This window comes from Ascidia mentula, chromosome 9 (assembly GCF_947561715.1).
Source record: "Ascidia mentula chromosome 9, kaAscMent1.1, whole genome shotgun sequence".
In the NCBI taxonomy this organism is placed as follows: domain Eukaryota; kingdom Metazoa; phylum Chordata; class Ascidiacea; order Phlebobranchia; family Ascidiidae; genus Ascidia; species Ascidia mentula.
The window spans coordinates 11661760-11682558 of record NC_138574.1 but is presented as its reverse complement, the minus strand read 5'-3'; the positions used below and the strand labels follow the sequence as shown (position 1 = coordinate 11682558).

General features: G+C 39.5%; 3 protein-coding genes and 1 long non-coding RNA gene across 4 annotated transcripts in view; all 4 read right to left on the bottom strand.

Moving 5' to 3' along the window:
• The window catches only part of LOC145913038 (voltage-dependent calcium channel type A subunit alpha-1-like), a 36722-nt gene extending 31252 nt beyond the window's left edge, over positions 1–5470 (bottom strand). Inside the window, exons 1-4 of the mRNA XM_083000551.1 lie at positions 5335–5470; positions 4580–4896; positions 3906–4019; positions 3427–3647 (exon numbers count right to left, since the gene is read on the bottom strand). Coding sequence (XP_082856677.1) covers positions 3427–3647; positions 3906–4019; positions 4580–4896; positions 5335–5380 — 698 coding nt within the window. The 5' untranslated portion in view covers positions 5381–5470. The remainder of the gene's footprint in view (positions 1–3426; positions 3648–3905; positions 4020–4579; positions 4897–5334) is intronic.
• A 4143-nt stretch (positions 5471–9613) lies between these two features.
• Positions 9614–12445, bottom strand: LOC145913039 (uncharacterized). The gene is made up of 2 exons (XR_014403327.1): positions 11072–12445; positions 9614–10849 (listed from the first exon to the last, which is right to left on the bottom strand). It is a non-coding gene; the product is annotated as an uncharacterized LOC145913039 (long non-coding RNA).
• Positions 12446–14815: 2370 nt separating this feature from the next.
• LOC145914596 (protein SPO16 homolog) lies at positions 14816–15633 on the bottom strand. Its single transcript, XM_083002417.1, has 3 exons — positions 15556–15633; positions 15267–15444; positions 14816–14949 (listed from the first exon to the last, which is right to left on the bottom strand). The coding sequence occupies exons 1-3, from the start codon at positions 15631–15633 to the stop codon at positions 14816–14818; spliced, it is 390 nt and encodes a 129-aa protein (XP_082858543.1).
• An 867-nt stretch (positions 15634–16500) lies between these two features.
• Positions 16501–20619, bottom strand: LOC145914113 (uncharacterized). The gene is made up of 13 exons (XM_083001892.1): positions 20567–20619; positions 20404–20505; positions 20026–20228; positions 19680–19835; positions 19355–19456; positions 19146–19271; positions 18937–19084; positions 18534–18676; positions 18064–18215; positions 17381–17577; positions 17039–17172; positions 16892–16961; positions 16501–16659 (listed from the first exon to the last, which is right to left on the bottom strand). The coding sequence occupies exons 2-13, from the start codon at positions 20501–20503 to the stop codon at positions 16553–16555; spliced, it is 1638 nt and encodes a 545-aa protein (XP_082858018.1). The 5' UTR covers positions 20504–20505; positions 20567–20619; the 3' UTR covers positions 16501–16552.
• Between the last annotated feature and the right edge of the window lie 180 nt (positions 20620–20799).

The following is a 20799-nucleotide window of genomic DNA, read 5'->3' as shown; positions in this document are numbered from 1 at the left end:
ACCTACAAAAGACAAAGTTCTCATTCCTTCTCGTGTTTCATCGGGTACAAGTAACCACATAAACAGAAACAAATAACCACATAATTCAATAGAATGTACTCCATTGTTTCCACACAATTATACTTTTCAGCGACAAGACATTGAATTTCATGTTGTACAGGGTCACACACCCTTAAAAAAGTTCAAACATTTTAAATTTCTTCGGTAATAGGGGTCCACAAATGGGGGTGCAACGCTTATTCAAGTAAACTTGCATTATGCAACTTTTCTACGGTACAAAATATTAAGTGATTCGTTTAAGTGACACCATTTCCTGTAAACTTACACATAGTGAAATACAGCAACGGTTTCTGATAAAACACAATGTCGCGAACAAGTCGACAATACATAAAACACAAACGTCTCTTGGTAGTCCTGCCTCAATAACATGCCTACATTCCCAACTTTTCCAGTAACACCTGTGTAGTTTGTAACACTTCCGAGCCTAATCCTCTTAAGCTCTCTCAACTACAGTTTCAATACGTTGTGACGAGAAATGGCCTAAACGCGAACTTCTGGTTGTCAGCTAGAACAACAAACAGCACATTAAACTGCACTCCCATTTTCAGGGCTAACTGCGGTGCTAACAAAGATTCAAACTCGATCGAAACGAAGAATGTCGACAGGCGCCGTGTGCCGTGTAATTAAAAGTGTAAGCAATGGGGGGATCTTGCAAACCCGGCGTAATAAGACGGATCGATGTTTAAAGCGCACTCGGCCAACGTCTCGTGTCGGGGAACACGTCGAGGTATTGTTTCGCGCCGACAGCTGGTTGTATGGACAAATATACATCAGATAAGCAGGTAGGCAGTGGTTATTTGAATGCAGACAGGCTTAAAACCTGGGGAGTTGTGGCTGATTGGATGCTCGCTTGCATTCAGAATCTCGACCCCCACTGGTGAAGGTTTTAATAAACATTATTGTCAAATATAAAAGTTGCCAGAGAACGGCGTTTTATCACTTGTTGCTGACGCTGTCAGGTGCCATGTTCAGTTAATTTAAAGGCTCTTCTGACAAAAAACTATTAACTAGATCGAAGTTTCATTCGCACTCCCCTTCATCAGGCGTGTAAGTGCAAACGACCTTTTTAGCATGTTGTATATCTTCCTAACACAGCGACGCTTAACACAACAATCCGAGAAACAACATTTTCTGGTCTCTGAATGCCTATTTAAAATAATCTATGCTTGTAATAAACCTTGATACGTAAAACACACAGTCGCAACCCAAACACCAATCACAAATGGTTCCAACAGATAATGGCGCATTTGGTCAAGTTTAAGTTCAAGTACATGTGATTCAATCTACACATATTGTCAACAATCAAGAGAGCATGTTTGGTTTATTTACTATGACCACCTGCACTAGGTTGTGTTGCTGTTACACAATGTTTTGCTAATATATGTTTTTTAAATTACAATTGTTCCAAAAAACTGTGTAGTAAAGTAATGTTTTGAGTTTGCAGCAAGCAGAGTTGATTCGAAGAAAAAGTGCTCATCTTTAGGTAAGATTTTTGGAGGGTCAAAAGGTATTAGCGGACCCTAGTCCCATGCAAACAAAATTTCAAGCCCACAATTTAATGGAAACAAGACGGGACAAGTTGCGCACGACAAACATGCCATGCCGTTGTTCAATTGATTTTCTGCCAAAAGTAATCTCGTTAAATACTACGACATAGAGACCAGAAGAAGTAGAATCGGAAAGCTCGAAGGCGGTCACGACAATTTGGGTTTATGATGGCGAACGATTCGGACTGCATCTTAACAAATGTCAAGCAATAATTGATAAATTGAATTTTTCCATTAGTTCCTTGTATAGGTTCCGTTTAGTTTCAAAGTGGCAATATCGCTAAGTCTTAAAAACTCACATAACCGCCCACTTACCAGCACACAATCAATATGAACTGCGTGGAGCATATCATATTCACAACGTACTTCTTGCGATCCTAATTTAAATATCTTAGACAAAAGTGGCCACAACGGTTGGTGACTACATGGTAGTTGCATCAGCAGAAGCATGCAGTGCGCAGATTCACAACAATATGAAAAATAGCACATCCCGAATGAGAAATTCAATTTGTACTGTCAAGAAACAATGTCGATGCCTAATCGAGGGCCATATCTTTCCATATTTAGGGAGAAAAAATTAAGGGTTTCTTGAAAAGTTTGCCGGAATGGAACTAAAATTAAACCCAATCTTTATCAACGGAATAATTGCATTGATTCCGATCGGCTCAGAGGAGAAATGTAAATAACAAGGTTACGTAAGGAATCAATATCTCATTAACGTCACGCCACAGAACTACTCAAGTTAAAAATAAAGTCTTTTGTCTTAAAGATTAAAGTCTTCTGAATTGGTCAACGGTGGTGATGGTGTGGTTTCCTTTGGGAAAAGAACTTGTTTCAGCGCATTGTGGCGGTGAATGCTTATTAGAATTGTTTGAGAAAGCAAAGGTATCTGGGTTCCAAACATGGGTTCATGAAGTAAACAAATGTTTAAAAATTGTGCACATTATCTCAGAGGTTTTGCAACAGGTTTTTGCCAAACAAACTTCAATCCAGTTGGAAAAAAACGCGCTTAAAACTAAACATATAGTTCCAAAGCGAAGAAGTAGTAGTTAATTTGCAGAAGTAACATAACTGAACCACAAGTTTTCAATACAAGCAATTTATCAAGAAACTTACCTGTCGAAATGCATACGCCTACTTTGCCAACTGTGTATGTGTTGCAGCGTTTGCACTTCACGCAATATATATAGAGAGAGTTATGAGCATACATACGTTTATTGTTCGGTTTGGTTGGGGAAACTTTGTGTTTTTCATTAGTTTCAAGCTGACTAAATTACATGTTGTCAGTGTTTTCTGCTGTGTTAGCAGGAAACAACAAGCAAATTTAGCCCATTTGCTTGCAGCACCATCATGGCCATACTCTAGTTTTTGACTTTTTTAAACGTGGTACGAGAATCGTATTTGCGTGCGATCAATTATTGAAGTCTGTCGGGGAATCTGTACAAAGAAAAAGGGGCTGAGGGGGCGAAGGCAAAGTATTGCAACGTCGTGAATAATTTAGAGCCATCCACTTTGGCTCACTACCAGTGGGGACACGCATGTTAGCAAACCTCGTTTAAACGCTTGCCTCTTAGACGAAAGCTTTCAAATGCGTTGCGTTCGCTCAATACCAACTTTCCGTTTGTGTGCTCTCACACCATCACCAAAATCTTGTTGAACAGTCTTATTTAGAAATAATATCCTTGCCTACGGGTTAATCCACGGTCTTTAACTTAATATACGAGTAGGAGAATATAATGCATATACCCACAGTACAACCAATCACCGCAACATGTTATGACATTCCGTTATCTAGCGCCTCTAACGAGTACTTTCTTACTTCATTTTCTCATGCGCGGCCAACATATCTTTGTGTCCGTCGATCACTGCTCCCCGTCGCCCCCTAACGGTTGGAGTTGACATTCCCGAGCGGGCAAACACCGGTGATCTTCGGATGTATTCGGAATTCCACGACGAGGCGTCTGACACATCGTCGACAACCATATGACGTGGTTTAATTCCGAAGTGGTCGTAAATGGTGTCGGCTTGGTCTGTGTCGCTCTGCGGACGAGTGTTTGTTCTTATTAATGTGTGCATACTTTTCTTGGGAAATATGTTTTATACAGTGACAAAAATTGCCGTTTAAGTTGAAAGTACATAGCTCAAGATACTCGTTAAATTACTTCAGGGAAAAAAACGACAGAACACTTTTGTTCAATTCAGAAAACACAACAAATTGATGAAAAATATTTTCACGATTTCGCACACCAGTTCATGTACAACGCTGAAAACGTCACAGCTAACTGGAGCGCATCTTACTTCATTTCCGGTATCCCAGTACCGAGGTACGTCACATCCGGTAGGTAGATCATTGAAGCTCGTAGCCATGAAAACGTTGTCGCTGGTGCCACGCCCAAACCCAGGTCTCTCGGACTAAAATAACCATGTTACTGCGGTTGGTTGCGCAAGTTTGCGTTTGAAACAGCGATTGCCATGGCAACTAAAACGACATTCTAAGTTACCAAAATAACTTGGCCCTGGTAACGTACATCGGATGCTTAACCTTTCCCCTTTATTACAACGGTGGCCAAATACAATCTAACATTGACTGCATACTTACGACCACGACATGGGCGCCCGGGGGGTGGCAAATGCCCCCCTGAAAAACGAAAACTAACACATACTTATCAGGACGGAGAATTAGAAACAGAAAATCACACGGAAAAAAATTTTGCCCCCTGAATTTTTTCTACGGACCCCATGGATCACGACCAAATCATATGATGACAAAGAGGAGTCCATTTCGTGATCACTTTTCAGGATTTTTGCCTGATTTTACTAATTTTCTACTGGTTTATAGTAAATTAGTATAGGAAACGGTCGCTCACAAACACATCTAGGGTTTGTTCCGGGAAATTAAACTACGCAAGATAAATTCCGTCCAGAATGGTTCGTAATGCATGAACAATTAAGCTATCGCTCGAAACACTTACGTTTAAGTTATTTAGCGACACAGATTGATTCCCAAGGCCGGGGATGTCCCTCTCGACACCTTCAAAGGCGGAGTTGTAGTAATAATTCCAGTATTTTGAGCGTTCCGGGTTACCGGGGTCAGCAAGATTGGTGCTTGACGACGGAAGGGACGATTTGCGGTCAAATCCGGTGTTTTGTAATGACGCAACCGAACCAAGCGTTTCACGTCGCCATTTGGCGGCCGCTTTTCTTGCTTTTACTAGATCTTCGGCTTTGTTTATTTCCTCCTGCTTTTGCTGGTTAGTGCCGATAAGTGTGGATTTGGCGGTGTTGGCAGCTGTATTCGAAAATACGTTGAGGTTAGTTTGGTACCCGACATATGGCCTATTGTGGCAGCAAGACCACGTATTCACCATGCGGGTTTGAACGATTATTGGATCAAAGTTATACGGTTTAGCAATTTTTTGATTAAGTTACATGTGTAAATACACGGATAACTTTCACCCAGTCGTTGGAGGCGTTTAAGCACAACATATATGTAGCGTCATTTTACATGTGTTATTTTCATTAAGTATATGTAGCGTTTTTAAGTATTTGCTTTATTCCGTGGTGAACTGTCAGGTTTTACGAAAAGGAAACTTTTGTTCCTTAGCATCGAAATGATTTCAACCCGGCATCATCTCCACAAACTTTTGTGATGTATTATAGGTAATGGGGTTCATTTGCCACAACTTCACTTAACAGTAAGCAGGAGTAAAGATTCCCGTGTACCTACCTCTCACCACCCCATACCATCCATTGCGGGCATACGATTTCCGCATGGTCCGAAAAACACATGTATGTCGATAACTTGTAAATAGCAAGGTTCACAGTATAACGTCATGAACCTTCATCTTAAAATAAGTTTCACTGGAATATGCAACAAAACTTCATGACTCAACAGTAACCATCAGAATTGGCGTTACAATTGTATGGGAGGATTGATTTGCGTGAATGACTAATCAGCTTGTCAAAAATTTATAAGACGACAAGTTCAACGTATTTATAGAAAGTCGCTCGTTGTTTAGACAAATCCAGATTGCTGGACCAACGGGTCCAACAGTAACCTATACCGGGTGGTCTGGTCCTCGCTTTATGGATGTTGCAATTGCATAAAATTAACGACTGAGAACAGAATCATATCGTGAGTGGAGTGGAATATGACTTCAACATGTAAGTTTGCAAGACACAAAAACGTCATTATGAGGAAATTCCTCCCAGCAGCACGAAGCCACAAAGCGTGGAAACCCTATCCACCAAAACCCATCTGCATTCCGATCTACATGTTACGTAGATTAGGATGTAGGTTTGCAACATTTACAACGCAAGTATTACGGCTTCAAGACTTAACGGAAAGCGCTTTAGGTCTTACTTTATAGTGAAATCCATCGTTTGACCTTCTGGCCGAGCAAACGAACTGTGTACACCGCGCTTTCCTCAACAACCTAACTCAGGAAGCTCGTCCTATTCTTGCAGAATTCGACTCAGCCAACGCATATAGTATAACGAGATACGAACTGGGTCAACTGCAAAAACTAGACATACGTGTTATATGTGCGCAGACGAAATGTACACCTCGTTTTCCTCAACAACCTGATTCGGGAACTAAATCTCGTCCTATCCTTGCAGACTTCAACTCCGCCAACGCACGCGACTGAGACAATTCGTCAACACTTTGTTGAAGGTGTTGTCCACTGCTACCTCGGCACAAAGTTTGCTGGAGGCGAAACATGTCGCAATTAAAGCGGATTTACAAGACTCCCTCTGATCATTGCCTCGAGCCTAAAGGCGCCCTTGGTTTTAATTGATCGTCACACCGACCCTCTGCGGTTAAAGTGTCAACAATACCGTCGCCCAATTGATGACATCATAAAAACGATATTGACCTAATGGCGATCGGATATGTAAATATTTGCTTTCTGTATTAAATCATTTATATGTGAAGTGCGGTTAACAACCGAAATTGCGCCAACTGCATTAGTTTCAAAGTTACACATTTTAAACGTAAACCCCTATATGTGAAAATAAAATAACAAACTTTTCTTACAAATTCATGCGATGCGTATGTTGTAATGCAGGCACAATCTTCCCATGCAGTATTTGACTTTTCTTGAAAACTTTTCGACTTGGACGTCACTTTACAACAGAATTCGAAACTGGTCGGCAAACGTATACACCGTACAGCGACGCGGTAACAAACCAACAACAGAAGTCGTGGCAGATTTCGGAAATCACAAATCCACTGAACCTCGACATTTTTTGCCCTTTGCTGCATTTGTTGTCGTCATACTCAACTGGCGAGACCAACCTTTTAGTTTACGGTCATTGCAGCTTCACCCCGAATACGTGCGACGCGTCTCGCGTTTTATAAAGAATAACGAGATACAAACTGCGCCAACGGCAAAAACGTGAAATACGTGTTGTATGCGTGCAACCGACGAACTTTTTTAACGTTGCCTGTAGTGCTGACGTGTGGTACAATGCTGTTGTGCTGCTAAGGTATTACAATGCCACTAAACCATTCCTTTGACTCGAGCCTATCTCCTGCCACGTTGCAAACCACCAACACGACCAAGCCACTCTTGCGGAAAATGTTAAGGTAGTTTTACAAAACAAAATTATCAATACACGTATTTTGAATCATACGGTAAACAAATATTTAAGGTTCTAATTCGCACAATAGCATCAGAACAATACAAAATCGGGAAGGTAACTACAAATACGCATTGCCCCTATGCATTTGTTACCAACAAATTAATAAGTTTTATATGTATCACGGTAAACGATATGGATAAAGGTTAAAATCACTACAATTTATTCGCTCAAAAGCATCCTTAAGTCCTAAATAGAATCTACCATAAAAACACGTTTAGTTTGCCACACATCACAACGCAATATGGGTCGTTAACTTCTGTTTTACAGTTCAACAGGCAGCTTGCGAAATGTATAAATCGAATTATAACGCACGCACGGGTAACATTTTAAGATCGCCAGACCGAAACCATACGAAAGCCCAGACCGCAACGGCAACACGCGCAACCACGTCGCTTTGTCGCGATTTTAATTATTTAAGCTGAAAGGAAATTAACAAACCCGGGTTCGCTTTGTCAGTCAATGGTGCGCTTGCCGCAATGAGATTGCACTTTCAACTAGAGAAAAGCTTAAACGCACGTTATTGGAATAAATCAAAAGATCGAGCCTAAACGACAATGTAAACGGGCCTGTTTGTCATTCAAGGCCAATGCGTTACGAGAAACCTTACATCCGTTTCTATTTCGGTTCTCTTTACTACATACTCATAATTTCTTTCAAAAACATATATATAGCAAGAAGCACTTGTAACATGCATCGAACTTACAACATCTAAACGTAATTTTGTTATTCCACTAACTAATAGCATAGATAACTCTTTCTTTGTTTTCACTGAAGAATATTATTCAAGTAACTGAATCTGACAATATTGTCACCGAAATCTACTGTATGCATTGGCATATGAACTGGCGAACAGGACAGATGAAAAATATCAACCTTTAGTCTTCCTCTACCTATCTATCCCACGGGCTTTTGTGTTTATAAAACCGGTAACATAGTTACGCCGCAACAACTTATCTCAATAGTAAACATCCAAACACGAGACCAGATTTTTTGCCCTCGCGCTGGAGCAGGGTTTATTTTGCTTCGATCCTATCTCTCAACAGTCGCAAACCTTTACATACCCAAGCGCAACAACCTGTTTGTTTGTCATTTTTCGCGTGTTTTTCGTCGACAGAGCAGCTCATGTATCAGCGACCACGTAAAATTTTTAAGGGGTGGCGAAAAGTAAATCAACCAACCTTATAATAAACTAGATAAGGAAAAAAGGAAATGTTCAGAAATACGCACAAGCTTTTTAGCAGTGTAGTCAGTGCGATACGGTTCGCGACCTACAGTCTGCTAGTGTACTTTGGTTGATTATAGTCAGTGTTTTCTTTAAATTACGCTTACTTACAAAATTCGAGCTTAAATCTTCAGCGGTTTCGTAACCTATATGCATGTAGCACTTGTAGCACTTATTATTCAATATATATGATCCCGAGTGCTTTCCGTAAATTATACTAGACGAGGATTTTATAAAATCCTGTAAACAAAGGCAAACAACATAATTCAAGGTAAAACGAAGTTAAAACTTATTTGTAGCAGCATTTTCACCACTAAGTAAACAACATAAACGCTGTCTCCAAGACAAACCATAATGTTCCACATCGACCAAGTACGACTCAGAACATACGTATTTCCACAATACACAAAACCACGTCTCGACTTAAACCAACACAACTTCGCACAATGGAAAGAGGTCAAACAGAAACGGCCATGTTTTTGTAAGCACGACTGTAATTGAAAGCTTTTGATTACTTTCCGTTACTGTTTCGCATTACCGTGGATTTTAGTTTTCGCAAATCAAGTTGTTTGTTGTCATCCAGATACTGTAGCGCATACTTGTGGTAGGTAAAACGTACAAATTTGACTGGCTGGTAGCAGTAATGAACTAAAATATTATGGGCACCTTGATAAAATACCCGCTGGGCGTGATTGGCAACTTTGGTCAAGCCCGAGCTATATACCAAGATGAAAACCTGACCGGGATTCGTGGCCAGACTGGGTTTAAATAAAAAAAAAACATTGGGCAGGCAGTAGATGAATGAAATAGTCAAAAAACAACAATGGCAGCAGCTGCACGTTTTAATGATGAAGAAATGGAATACAATTGCACAGCACGAGAATGAAATGGTTAACCACTGGAACACATTCGCTTTAACTTATGGAGTGTAAGTTATACATGATTTTGGAACACTTGAGTGCGGGAAATACATTGACTTACCGAAGTAATACCTTGACTGCAGTCGGTGTATATTTCCAAATGTTGGTTCGCTTTGGTCGGTTCAGTACTTCCAACAAAATAGCTTCCTGTTGCGCTTGGCTTGGCAAATTAAATCAACCACTAAACAAAACTGCAAACCTATATGAAGGCAGATAACCTAACAAGAAGAAAATAATACCGTTATATGAAGTACGCCGCATATCATTCTAACGTTTACAGAAAGACGATAGTAATATGAAACTCCACAACTATACAAACACAATACAGAACTGCACACATAGCGTTTGACGTCAGAATCCTGTAATATTTAACAAAACAGAAAAAAAAACGAACAGGTGTCAAGTGTAATTACGTGATACCATGGTGAGCTGATCAGGTTAACCGCGTCAGATTATAGTATCATACAAAGTGCGTTCAATTATACATGCATTATTCAGTGCCGGAGTCATGTCTGCGCCAGCTGATAATTACTGTCCGCTCTTGTGTCGCAATGCAGCTGAACAAGACGTGCGGTTTGTCCAGGATAAACCCCAGTGAAGCGGGTCCATTACCTTTATAAATTTGTGCATCATTAACCTTTGTAAATTTTTGTTGCTACCAGGTGTATTGTAATGATTCGCCAGAAGGGCCGATTGTTTAAAAACTTGATAAATATACTAGATTTACAAACCAAATCTAAAGTGAAGTGACTTTATATCTAACAAAACGATCCCAATTATTTCAAGCAAAGTAAACTATATCCAGTAGTTACAAGAGCAATATTTACATCTTTGGTTTCGAAATCCACACCCCAAAGAAATGTGTCTGACAATCGCGGTTAAATACAAACACGCATTGACGTATGTTATATTTCCTTTGAAGCGCCATAAATTCGAGTTAATGCATGAAGCATCCGGGTGCCAGGTTAACACGAATTTAAGGGGGCTTGTAGCGCGACACAAAATAACGTAAACACACAAAAACAAAGAACATGTTATAGCTACTGGCATTAAGGGGAAAACAAATCTGTAATAAATCGCTCAAACGCATCACCAACATTGTTAGACACATTTTTCCCCAAAATCAAAACAATTCATAACCTCATAGTAAGAATACAAATCCTGCCTTGTCGCCGCTCACTGCGATGCAAAAACTGGTAAGACTATGTGACTACGACGGCAGAGATTAACAACGGAGATTAGACCAAGATCCATCCTTTAGGGAGAGTCAATCTTCATCAATCTGAGAGGTTCGTGAGAGGTTCAGCTCATTTCGTATTCATCCCATGGGCGTTAATTGGACGCCGATGCGTTTTGAGTGCAGCCTGATTTGGCAGTTGATACACCCCGGTGTGTAGCCTTTGTCATACAGAGTGGACCCACAATGGAAAGTCAATTTAATCCCATGCCTCACACTACAAAAGAAGAGAATTGTTGATGTGACGCAGTAGTTACGAGAGACGTGGTATTTTCAATGCGTCGTCCATTCCCAAAGCCACGACACAGAATAAACTTTTCCGGCATACGATACAACGATAAATGCACAATTGCCTTCACGTAGGCAAGGCAAGTGGCTAAAACACCACGTTTCTAGCGAAGCTACGGCTACGCTGGCTGTTTGTATGTGCTCTATGTACCTTCTGCTTCAGAGAGAGTGACGAATCGCGTGCGCCAAGGATCCGTGACGGAGTAGCATTTCTCTGGCATGTGCATGTGACAAAAATGACAGGAAAGTCGGGGTTTTCCGTCGAGCCAAAATCCATCGGGAAAACACATTAAGGAAAAATAGGGAAAAAGAGTAAATCCAAGTGGGCAAAGTGATATTTTGGCAATGCATTTAATGCTTTAAACACGCACTTTTTCAACATAAAAAAAGCCAGTGTGTTGTTTCTAATCTTTGCATCGCGACAAAACGCCACAGAATATAAAACATGCGGTGTTTTTTCTCGATTATTACACACAAATCAAGTAATTTTCGCAACCAAACGCCCTGGGCTAATACCGTGGTGCACTAAATATCCAGTGATCGCCATAAACCCATCGCTATGCAGATGTACTATGTTATTGGAATGTAAAGTATAATCCAACAACCAAACTACACAGTAAAACCTTGTTAATCCAGACTATACTTGGTTTTGTAATGTATCTAGAGAGGTATCCAGAATAACAAAAGCCAAATGTTCAATTCTGTAGCTAATGTTGCATTATCTGTGCGGGACCCTGCCAAGTTAATAGTTGTCTTGGCGTTTTGTTTCTAAATGATTTTGCACACTTGCTTTCAAACCCTTCTGTCGGAGTCAGACAACAAGGTTAAAGGGGTGAAACGAATGGGAAAAATTTCCAGAAGTTTGGGGCCGAATGGCGGGGTTGCTGGATAGTCGAGTTTGCAAGGTCTTAATGCATGATTGAAGAGCACAAAACAAATTTAAATACTCAGCACAAAACGTGAATGTGTATATTCCTGCAGTAACTCTTATTCTTGATTATCTAAAATGTGTTGCAATTTAAAAAGGAGGCTAAACAATACGCTACCAATTAACATATGTTGGACAGTACAATATATAGAAATAAGATGGTTGGAAAACATTAACGCACTGCAAAAAAAACTTCCAATCTTATCATGTAGCATGTTTTGTCACAAACATATATGACATTAGTCATAAAAAACGAGAAAAAGGTCCAAATATTTATGCTTTCGGCAAACAACGTCGGATTCGAATACAACAGCGCGTTTAGAGAACGTAAGTTCCAGCAACAATCGAGGATAAATTATTTACCACGGTGCGCCTGACGAACGCGATATCTTGCACAATGAGTGACATCTAAGACAACAGAACGAAGTATTTGCATCAAGGTTTCAAGCACGTGCCAATATTATCAAAACAATAGCCTCACAAGCTGTCATTTTTCTCATGTAAACTGTAAAATGAAACACGACGATAAAAGATAAGATTTAATATCTTTCCTAAACATGAAAATCAACTCAAATGACGAAAGGTGGAAACCTTATTACCACAAAATACTGTAGATCTACAATATACAGTTTTTGAACTTTCTGAACGTGCTGACTCGACTAGAGTGCGGTTTAATCGACTTCATCCGTTAATCAATAAGCAAGCGAAGGCTTTCATTCAAGCAATCTCGCCGTGTCTTCGTAACGGAGATCATGATGACAGGCGATGATATCTAAATTATTCGCGCAAGAAATATAAAAAAATCGGAATCTGTCTTCCAATAATAATTTATTAATCATTTACAATCGAACGTTTGTACGCAATTTCCAAAGGTCAAGATTACGAACGTTTGCGACGTGCGATCAAGTGTTTAATTTACGACATAAAATGTAACCTTTTAGACACTGGCAGCTGTCTCTAAAATGCTTTTATGCTGGTGCAGCGATTCGTACTGGTACTGTTGCAACGAAATATATTGGTACTGGTACAAGTACCCCTCAGGAACAAGTTTCTGAACTTTTGGATAGCTGAACATACCGTACAGTTGACTGATAGCGTTAACGAATAGTGCCTTCACCAAACGTCGAAGAAATCTTTTTTTGTCTTCGCGTGTCATCTTAAAACGACGCCGGTCAATATTAATTCGACTGCGCTGGAAAATTTAGAACCAGACTAGAAAGTCACATCGCATGGCTCAGGCACAAAAAATCCGGCATCGATCGAGAAGTGTCAACATTACCTGGGGGCGAAAAAAATTACGCGACGCAAAACGTCACAATGCGTTATACGATTTTACAGCTGGCGAGCGCAGTATAAGCCCATTTATATTGATTTTGTCATGTCATCTTGTCAGAACCATAGATCATCTTCAAGGTAAATCAAAATCGAATTAACAAGCAACTACCAAAAAACGATAAAAAAACGGAAAATGTGCTGAAAATGCACACAACTATAACCGTATAGTGTGACTCGAAGCCTGCACAAAACGATATAAACGGAGCAGCCTCACGTAACAGGATTTGTAACTGTCGAGCAGCGTTACGAGATTAGTGATAGATTTGGATTTTGCACCAATGCCTCAAGGTTCTACAAACCTGTTTCCTTTGAGACGCAAGCCCGCCATGCTGGCTCTAATCCAACTTATCGACGAAATGAAAAGTCAACCTATATAGGCGCGTCAAAAAAGGAAATTGTGCAATATGACGTTAGTTAAAACAACTGCTAACGATGTTTTAATGCAAACACTTTCTAAGAAGGAAGGAAAAAAGTAGAGATTAGGGCCATGGCATCCACAAGGAAGGCACGATGTATTTGCGGCCCAAATAAAATTGGCCCAAAAGAGACAAAGGCGGAACCCAACAACCTCCAATGTCAAGAACACGAAATTATCTGCTCCTACACGCCTGAAATACCATTCGTAATCAACTACGCGTTTGCGCCAGGTTGTAGCTCAGACACTTATATGGTCAGTCTGGGACAGCAAGACGTTAAGATTGTTTAATGAAACACACTGGATTATTTATTGTAAATGTAGCAAAAAGTAAATTGGTCGTCATGTTCATACCATAAGGAGTGCTAATTAGCGATGTCCATATTCTATTTTGACGTAAACAACATTGACAACTTACTTTTCAATGGAAAATCTTTCCACCAAACAACAAAATCATAATTTGGAAATACATATAGTTCCTTTTCATACGACGCGACGACACAGCTGCGCCTTACTCTTTCCATATCACTAGTGTAAAAAAATCGTTATTATCGTACACGTTGCTGACCTAACAGACTGACGCTGATCTACATATGGATAAAATGCACAAAAAAAGGATATGGCTGTCATCCACACCTAACTCTTGCAAAGCCGCAGTTGCACGTTCTAGTGACATCGGCACACGACGGGACAGAACGCGTACTTGCTCACAAAAGGTGGTCGCAAACTTCTTCGCATATATCGTTGCAACGGCGCTCATAACGTCGACGCTCTCTGTTGGCAGAAACCACAAATAGTATGCGTCATATGACCAGAGGCGCTAAAAATTACGATGGCCATTTGCTTGTACGAAATTGGTGGGTTCTCAAAACGTGATTCATTATTGGACAATCAACTTTATGCATTTACATCGTAGTGTACTGGATATTATTTTCTTTATTTTTTCTTTTTCGCACACTTTTGATCAACTTCTAAATTCTGGCGAAAAGGCCCAGACAACACAAAATGACTTAATACCTGGATGTTATATACCCAGTTATTTCTATGATCAAAAAGAACATGATTGTGTACGAGCAGACTCCTATCAACGAACCGAAGGTAATATACACATTTCTGTTAATTTGTTTAAAGGGCGTGGTTTAATGAAACTTCTTGAAGTGTCCAAAAAATTAACTGCGTCCCTGCCTGCACAAATATAGCCACCCAACCGATATTATTTAACCTGATACGCTGTGAGCCATCAAGACGGTTAGGTTGTGACGTGAAAAGCGACCCTGAACTTCCCCAAACACTTGCAGATCCATCGGACCGAAAAGCGGAGCGATGATCACCAAATGCCCGTTCCGGTTCACTGAAAACCAAGGATATAATTACCAATTTACCGAAGCTGGTTACAAATACATTGCAGAAAATAAAACAATACATATAAACAGTTTAAAGCAAAACTAATATAAAATATGGGCAGCACGTTGCGTAACAGCCTTGACTGGACCAGAATAAGGAAATTTTATGCATGGCAAGCTTATAATCAGTCACTGACAAGGTTGACATTAAAAAGCCCCGTTTCAAAAAGAGAAATTATTGAACGAGTGTTTTTTAGTGGTAAGAATAACACAGAAAATTCGCAAACTCTTTGAGAATAGCAATTGATAGTAATTATGGTTTAACCTGCAGAAAACCGTCCCACTGTTTTTAATACATCTGCGTCCAAATGCATTTCCTCTTTCCAGTTATTGGTAGTCGCGGTTTTAGCAACCACCAAGTCTTGTATTGGATACAACAAAAAAGCTACTGCTGATGTGGGAAAAATCACCGAGTTCTTTTCCGTGCTGTGAGCTATTTTTACCTACAATATGTACAATAAACCAGCTTTCAGAAAATAACAGACAGCCAGTGTTACAACAGCCAAAAGCAAAGAATCAGAAACACTACACATAAGACAAAATGTGGAACATACCTTGTATTTCAGCGTGGAGAGTATTTGGCTAATAGCAGTACTTTCCAAAGACGAATTGACCACAGCTGGACAATCCATAACCAACCCGAAACCGTCAATTTCAGAAGGGAATAACAGCTCTTTACATCGGAAGAACAATGGCGTAATGAATTGCTTTGTTACGTAACAAAGTGGAGTATGACGCAAATTAATTGAGCGTTTTTTAAATTTTAGCCCTTAATTCAGCAATGCCTTTCGTTATTGAGTACTGCTGCATTTTAACGATGTAGAAACCAGTTTGAATACACTACTTTGTGGTGCAGTTAATTTGGTGTATTCCAAACATACCACTGCATTTGGAAAATGGACCGATCGGTTCATAACGTTAAAAATTTCTGCTTTTAAATGAATCGGCAAGTTGTTTAGAAGTTATTTTGGCAAAATAGAAGGCAAAACGAGTGACTGGGCTGATGCTTCCCAGGGGTAATGGAGGGTAATTTAATCATCAAGTTAAAGGGCACACATCAGGTCGAAAGTCTCCAGCCAGCTTTAACTTTTGAAGGTTTAATCGATTATGTTTGCCACAAAGCACAAAATGTGAAATCAGTGGGTTTTGCACGCAGAATCGACTTAATTACTCGTGCATGGCATAGCACATTGACATTTGTGCCGAATGTGGAGTTACAATATCAGCAAAACATACCAAATATACCTTGGGCAAATTCTGTCACGTTGATGTAACGGCAAATTGCCAACCCACTTTAAACAAAGATCGGATCACCGTAAAATTATTGGCTATTTACTCAAAGAAACTTTATAATTACAGGTCAACAGTTTGTTGTTTTATTGTTTCCATGGGTACGTCCTACGTTCATTAGGTGATTTTTATGAATATATATAAAAGAACCAAAATGTTTAGGGCGTTTTCTTTTATTTCGAAGCTCGGCGTCAAACATAGAAATAAGTATGTTGTCGTTAACTTATGTGACAGTAATCTTTACTTCCATCTAGTGGCATTTTATCTTCTCCCAGCTCTTGATATCGGTGTAGGATTCTCGGCTCTTCGTTTTATGAATTCCCTGGACACGTACTGGTCATTCTTCAATCCCCCGTAACTATCAAACTCTGTGGAAAGATGTGTTCAGAAACAAACGTTATTGCAACAACTTGGGAGAAAAGATACATAGAATTTGTATAGACAAAATGTACAGTCACAGAAGTATTGTATTGTGTGCCTGCGATAGGAAACCAGAAACACAACAACGAATGTACCGATTGGAATATTTTTTAATGTTGTAATTTTTCTATGTTCTGTTGTATGTTGGTGGGATACGTTTCTTGCAATACAAACTCTTACCTTCGGAAATACGGCGTTCCAGTTGACCTGGAATCCTATTGTTATTGCAGTTTATCATCACGCTCTGTTCCTGTTTGACGGTCGATAAATAGGCAATCACGTCACAACTAAAATTGGATCAACCAACACGTTTGAATGTTTACTTACCGAGTCATCTGGAATCATCATAAACACGTCGTACTTTTGCCTTCCGCTCATTCTCTCCTCGGCAGAAGCGTACACGGTTTCTATGGCTGCAATGCAAGCTTTAAACCCGGATAAGATATCAGTCTTTTTTTCATCTGTAGAGGAAAACTTAAGGTTGATAATGCAATAATATTCTAATTTAAGTTGCAGAATTTAAGTTTAGAATGAAGAAAAAATAGACTTAGAAAATATATAAAAGGGTGACGAACGAAAAAGGTGTTGAAAATATACAATTTGAAGGAAATCTGGACAAAAAAATGAAAACGGAAATGTGAAAATTTTAACACAATCGTCCAGCTATACCTTCTCGTTTAAGTGGCGTCGCGACCCTCACGCTAAGGTTTGCGGTGGCTCTTATGATGTGCCCAAGTAAAGCGTCACAACACGTTATCATGTCTTCCATATGAATTCTTTTTTTGGAAGATTCTCGTTGTAAGACGACCACTTCATCTTTTTTCTGGGTTACCTCTGTTTCAAGTGCCTTGATTTGCTCCTCCAGCCTAAAGTTAGTTAGTATTTAACTGTAAAACCGCAGTTTGGTTACTATTGTAGCATATACGAAATGCAATGGCAACATAAAACGGGGAGAAAGCTCCATGTTATTTTCTTTACAAGTCTGCGGCAACTGTTTAAACGTCGCATGCGAGTTTAGATATTATGTCAAAGTGGTACAATGACTTCGCGTGCCACCCGCAAGACATAATATATTTACCTTTTTTAGTCACCACTGCGTCGTGACTGTCCGCAATAAATTTTAATAGGTAAATTAACACAATCCCCAGACATTTACACTCATTTAATTTTGCTTCCTGATGCATAACACAATCCAGGACATATGGCGATGTATTGCATTGCGAACTCATAAATTGGCGTGTCATGAATAATCGCCCCAGGGTCATCGACCTGATCTATACTTTGTGTGCTGACAAGTACGACCTCAAGGATTTCACACAAACACTTGTTACCGGTGATAGTAAAACGCCTACTTTTTTCCTGAGTTAAACATCATTTGATCAAGTTCATTCTGCAGATCGCCTTTTGTGAAGCGCATCTTGTTTAACTTCTTTACTTTTTGCGTCGTGAGATTCTTCAGTGAATTTGTCGAGTTGAGCTGGCTTGAAAGGCAATGTAGAATTTCCTGAAAGCAATGCGGTAGTTTATGCGCGACTATCTACTGCTACTATAGGACAGTGGCTCCTAACCAGGGTTCATCATACCCGCAAAGGGTGCCTACACTATTGGGATATGTGACATAATTGCTTCTCTGGGGGTACGAGAAATAGCTGTTGATTGAAAGGTCAAAGAATCACCATACTAAGTGAATATCTCTACACTAAGAGGAAAAACGAATGACGATCGTTTGCAGTATCACTGAAAACGCAGATGCAAATCACAGGCCGTTAAATCCTGGTGCAAAATCTAAAATATAGTTAAATTTGCAAAATTTCTAAATTACTTCAAAGCTGGTAAAAGGAATTCCGGTGACTTCTTCCAGCATCTCAGCTTGTTTCTTGTATTGAGCAATTTTGTCGAGTCTCTCCCCTGTGCGTCGAGCCTTTTGTGCCAAGCGTTCGTATTCCCCACTAGCGGTGCGGGACACTACAAATATAAATAAATAACTTAAAATAGGTCAAGGTTTATTATGCTTAGGAACAGACAATTGGGATTTATAAAATTTATAACCGTAAGCATTTCAAAAAAAAAAGTATCTATGTACAAATGCACAACAGAAAATGACTTATGTGTCATATACATGTAACAAACAGCCACTAAATCAAAGCCCCTATATTGCTCAACCTTCGTATTTACTTTTACCAATCTGCTAATTCGTAAGAAAACTCTCTGAGCCATTGTAATACCTCTTCTGTGCATGATGTGATGTGTTATGTGCTGTTGCTCATCGACGAAATGTTCGATGTCCTTTACACGTTTACGTAACTTACGTAAGGTGTTTTCCCTTTCACGTCGCTCTGATCGGACTTCATTTTCGCAAGATAGTTTTTCTTTCTGGGGTAATTCAAGTCGAGTGTATACAACTAAAGAATTTAATTTGACATCAACAACTGACCATTGCCTTGTCGGCTTCCATCAACGCGTTGGTATGGACAGTGTTCATGTTGCGGAACTCGTGAGCGATATCCAGTTTATCGCGTTCCAACTCATCCAGCTTGCGTGGAAGGAACCTCAGCTCATCCTTTTTAGATAAATATTGCAAATATTCGAAATACGTTGGCAGAGTAACGTTTAAGTTAAATTTTGAGAACATTTAAAATACACCTCCAAACTTTTCTTCACTTTCTGATACACGGTTTGGATGTTTTGTGCTGTTGTTGTTTTGAGTGCAACTTTATCCATGGAGTTTTCGACCTGGCGCGACCTCTAAAACGCCAAGCAAACAGCCATGTACTATATTTATCGAACATGTACTAAAAGTAAACAAGTCGTTCAGAATATTAGACATAGCCTATCTTTTTCGTCATCTATAATTTATTGGCAGCCAATGTTTTGTTATTTTATCACCCTTTGTAGTTTAAATAGTTTAAAAATTGTTAAAAAAAAATTTAAATTTGCTGCAATAGATTCTAAACACCTTTCTACTCACCGTTGCGTATTCAACTCCAAGAGCATTTTTGTTCACGAATTTAGGCATGTTCTGCATCTCACGAATTTTACATGCTTTCTGATTTTTGATGTGAATGAACTTGTTCAGGCTTCGTTCCAGGTTGCAAACTGTTTGATCTAATTCCGATTTAGCTTCCTATAATGAGGAAAATGTCATTCAGACAACAGGAATCAGTCTATTTGCTAGGTGGTACCGTCGGATCCACGGATCTACTTTGGATGGCTATATAATTTAGCCATTAGACCCGACTAAAATCGCTGGGTCTATAATTAAGTTAGTGCTTACTTACACTAGTGTATAGCATATAGATTTAAATATATATCACCTGTACGCTAAACCTCTTTAAAGCAAGGCATTCCCTTTTTGGTCGGTGGGTAAACAGCTTAGATATCGCCTCCTGTTCTTGGTTCAGTGATTTCTGCAGCTCCTCGCGAAGTAATTGGTTCTCGGCGCGTTTCGCTTGAATGATTTTCTCGTTTTCTTTGACAGTCGCTTGTTCTTCTTCGGCAAAAGCTTGCGAATATCTTTCTAATAAAAGAGGTTGATTTCGTTTTCGCGAAAAAAAAACAGTTGTTTCATTGGCGAAAGAATTTTTGCATTTGGTGTCACTGTTTTTTTTTTGAGTAAGGCAAGCTGTGGGTATAATGTAAAGGGAGTGCTTGTAGGTTTTGTCGTGACAGTCATAGTATGGGTGATGTTGTACCTCTCAAATGTATCTTTTCTTTTACTTTTTTGATCTTACTCAAAACCTCGTCGTAGTTGATCTTTTGGGCATCCTCTTTAATCGCAGCTTTTTTGGGCATTTCTGCGCACAAAAAATACAATCAATAAAGAACAAAAAACAGCTACAAACCGCTTGTCCTTACCTACACTGGACTACACCTTACCGGGGCTACAAAAAAATTAAGTAAACTTGGGGAGTAACGTTGCTAAAACCAAAGACAGATGAACCTGAGGTAATGTTACGCTGATTCTTACGTCACAATGCGCCTTTCTTGCGTCAGAATTAAGGTATCTCCAACAAGCGGCACCCACATAATTTGACCACAACATTACTAGTTACGTAAACAAGTGGTCCTAAAGCTTTTTTAACATGCGT

Excerpts from the sequence above, each read along its gene's own strand:
- LOC145914596 (XM_083002417.1), bottom strand. The coding sequence starts at position 15,633 with ATGGATTGTCCAGCTGTGGTCAATTCGTCTTTGGAAAGTACTGCTATT. Across the intron at positions 15,445-15,555 it reads TCTCCACGCTGAAATACAAG|GTAAAAATAGCTCACAGCAC; the intron begins GTATGTTCCACA and ends TACATATTGTAG. Across the intron at positions 14,950-15,266 it reads AGTGGGACGGTTTTCTGCAG|TGAACCGGAACGGGCATTTG; the intron begins GTTAAACCATAA and ends CTTGGTTTTCAG.
- LOC145914113 (XM_083001892.1), bottom strand. The coding sequence starts at position 20,503 with ATGCCCAAAAAAGCTGCGATTAAAGAGGATGCCCAAAAGATCAACTAC. Across the intron at positions 20,229-20,403 it reads AGAAAAGATACATTTGAGAG|AAAGATATTCGCAAGCTTTT; the intron begins GTACAACATCAC and ends CTCTTTTATTAG. Across the intron at positions 18,216-18,533 it reads TTCCTTTTACCAGCTTTGAA|GAAATTCTACATTGCCTTTC; the intron begins GTAATTTAGAAA and ends CATTGCTTTCAG.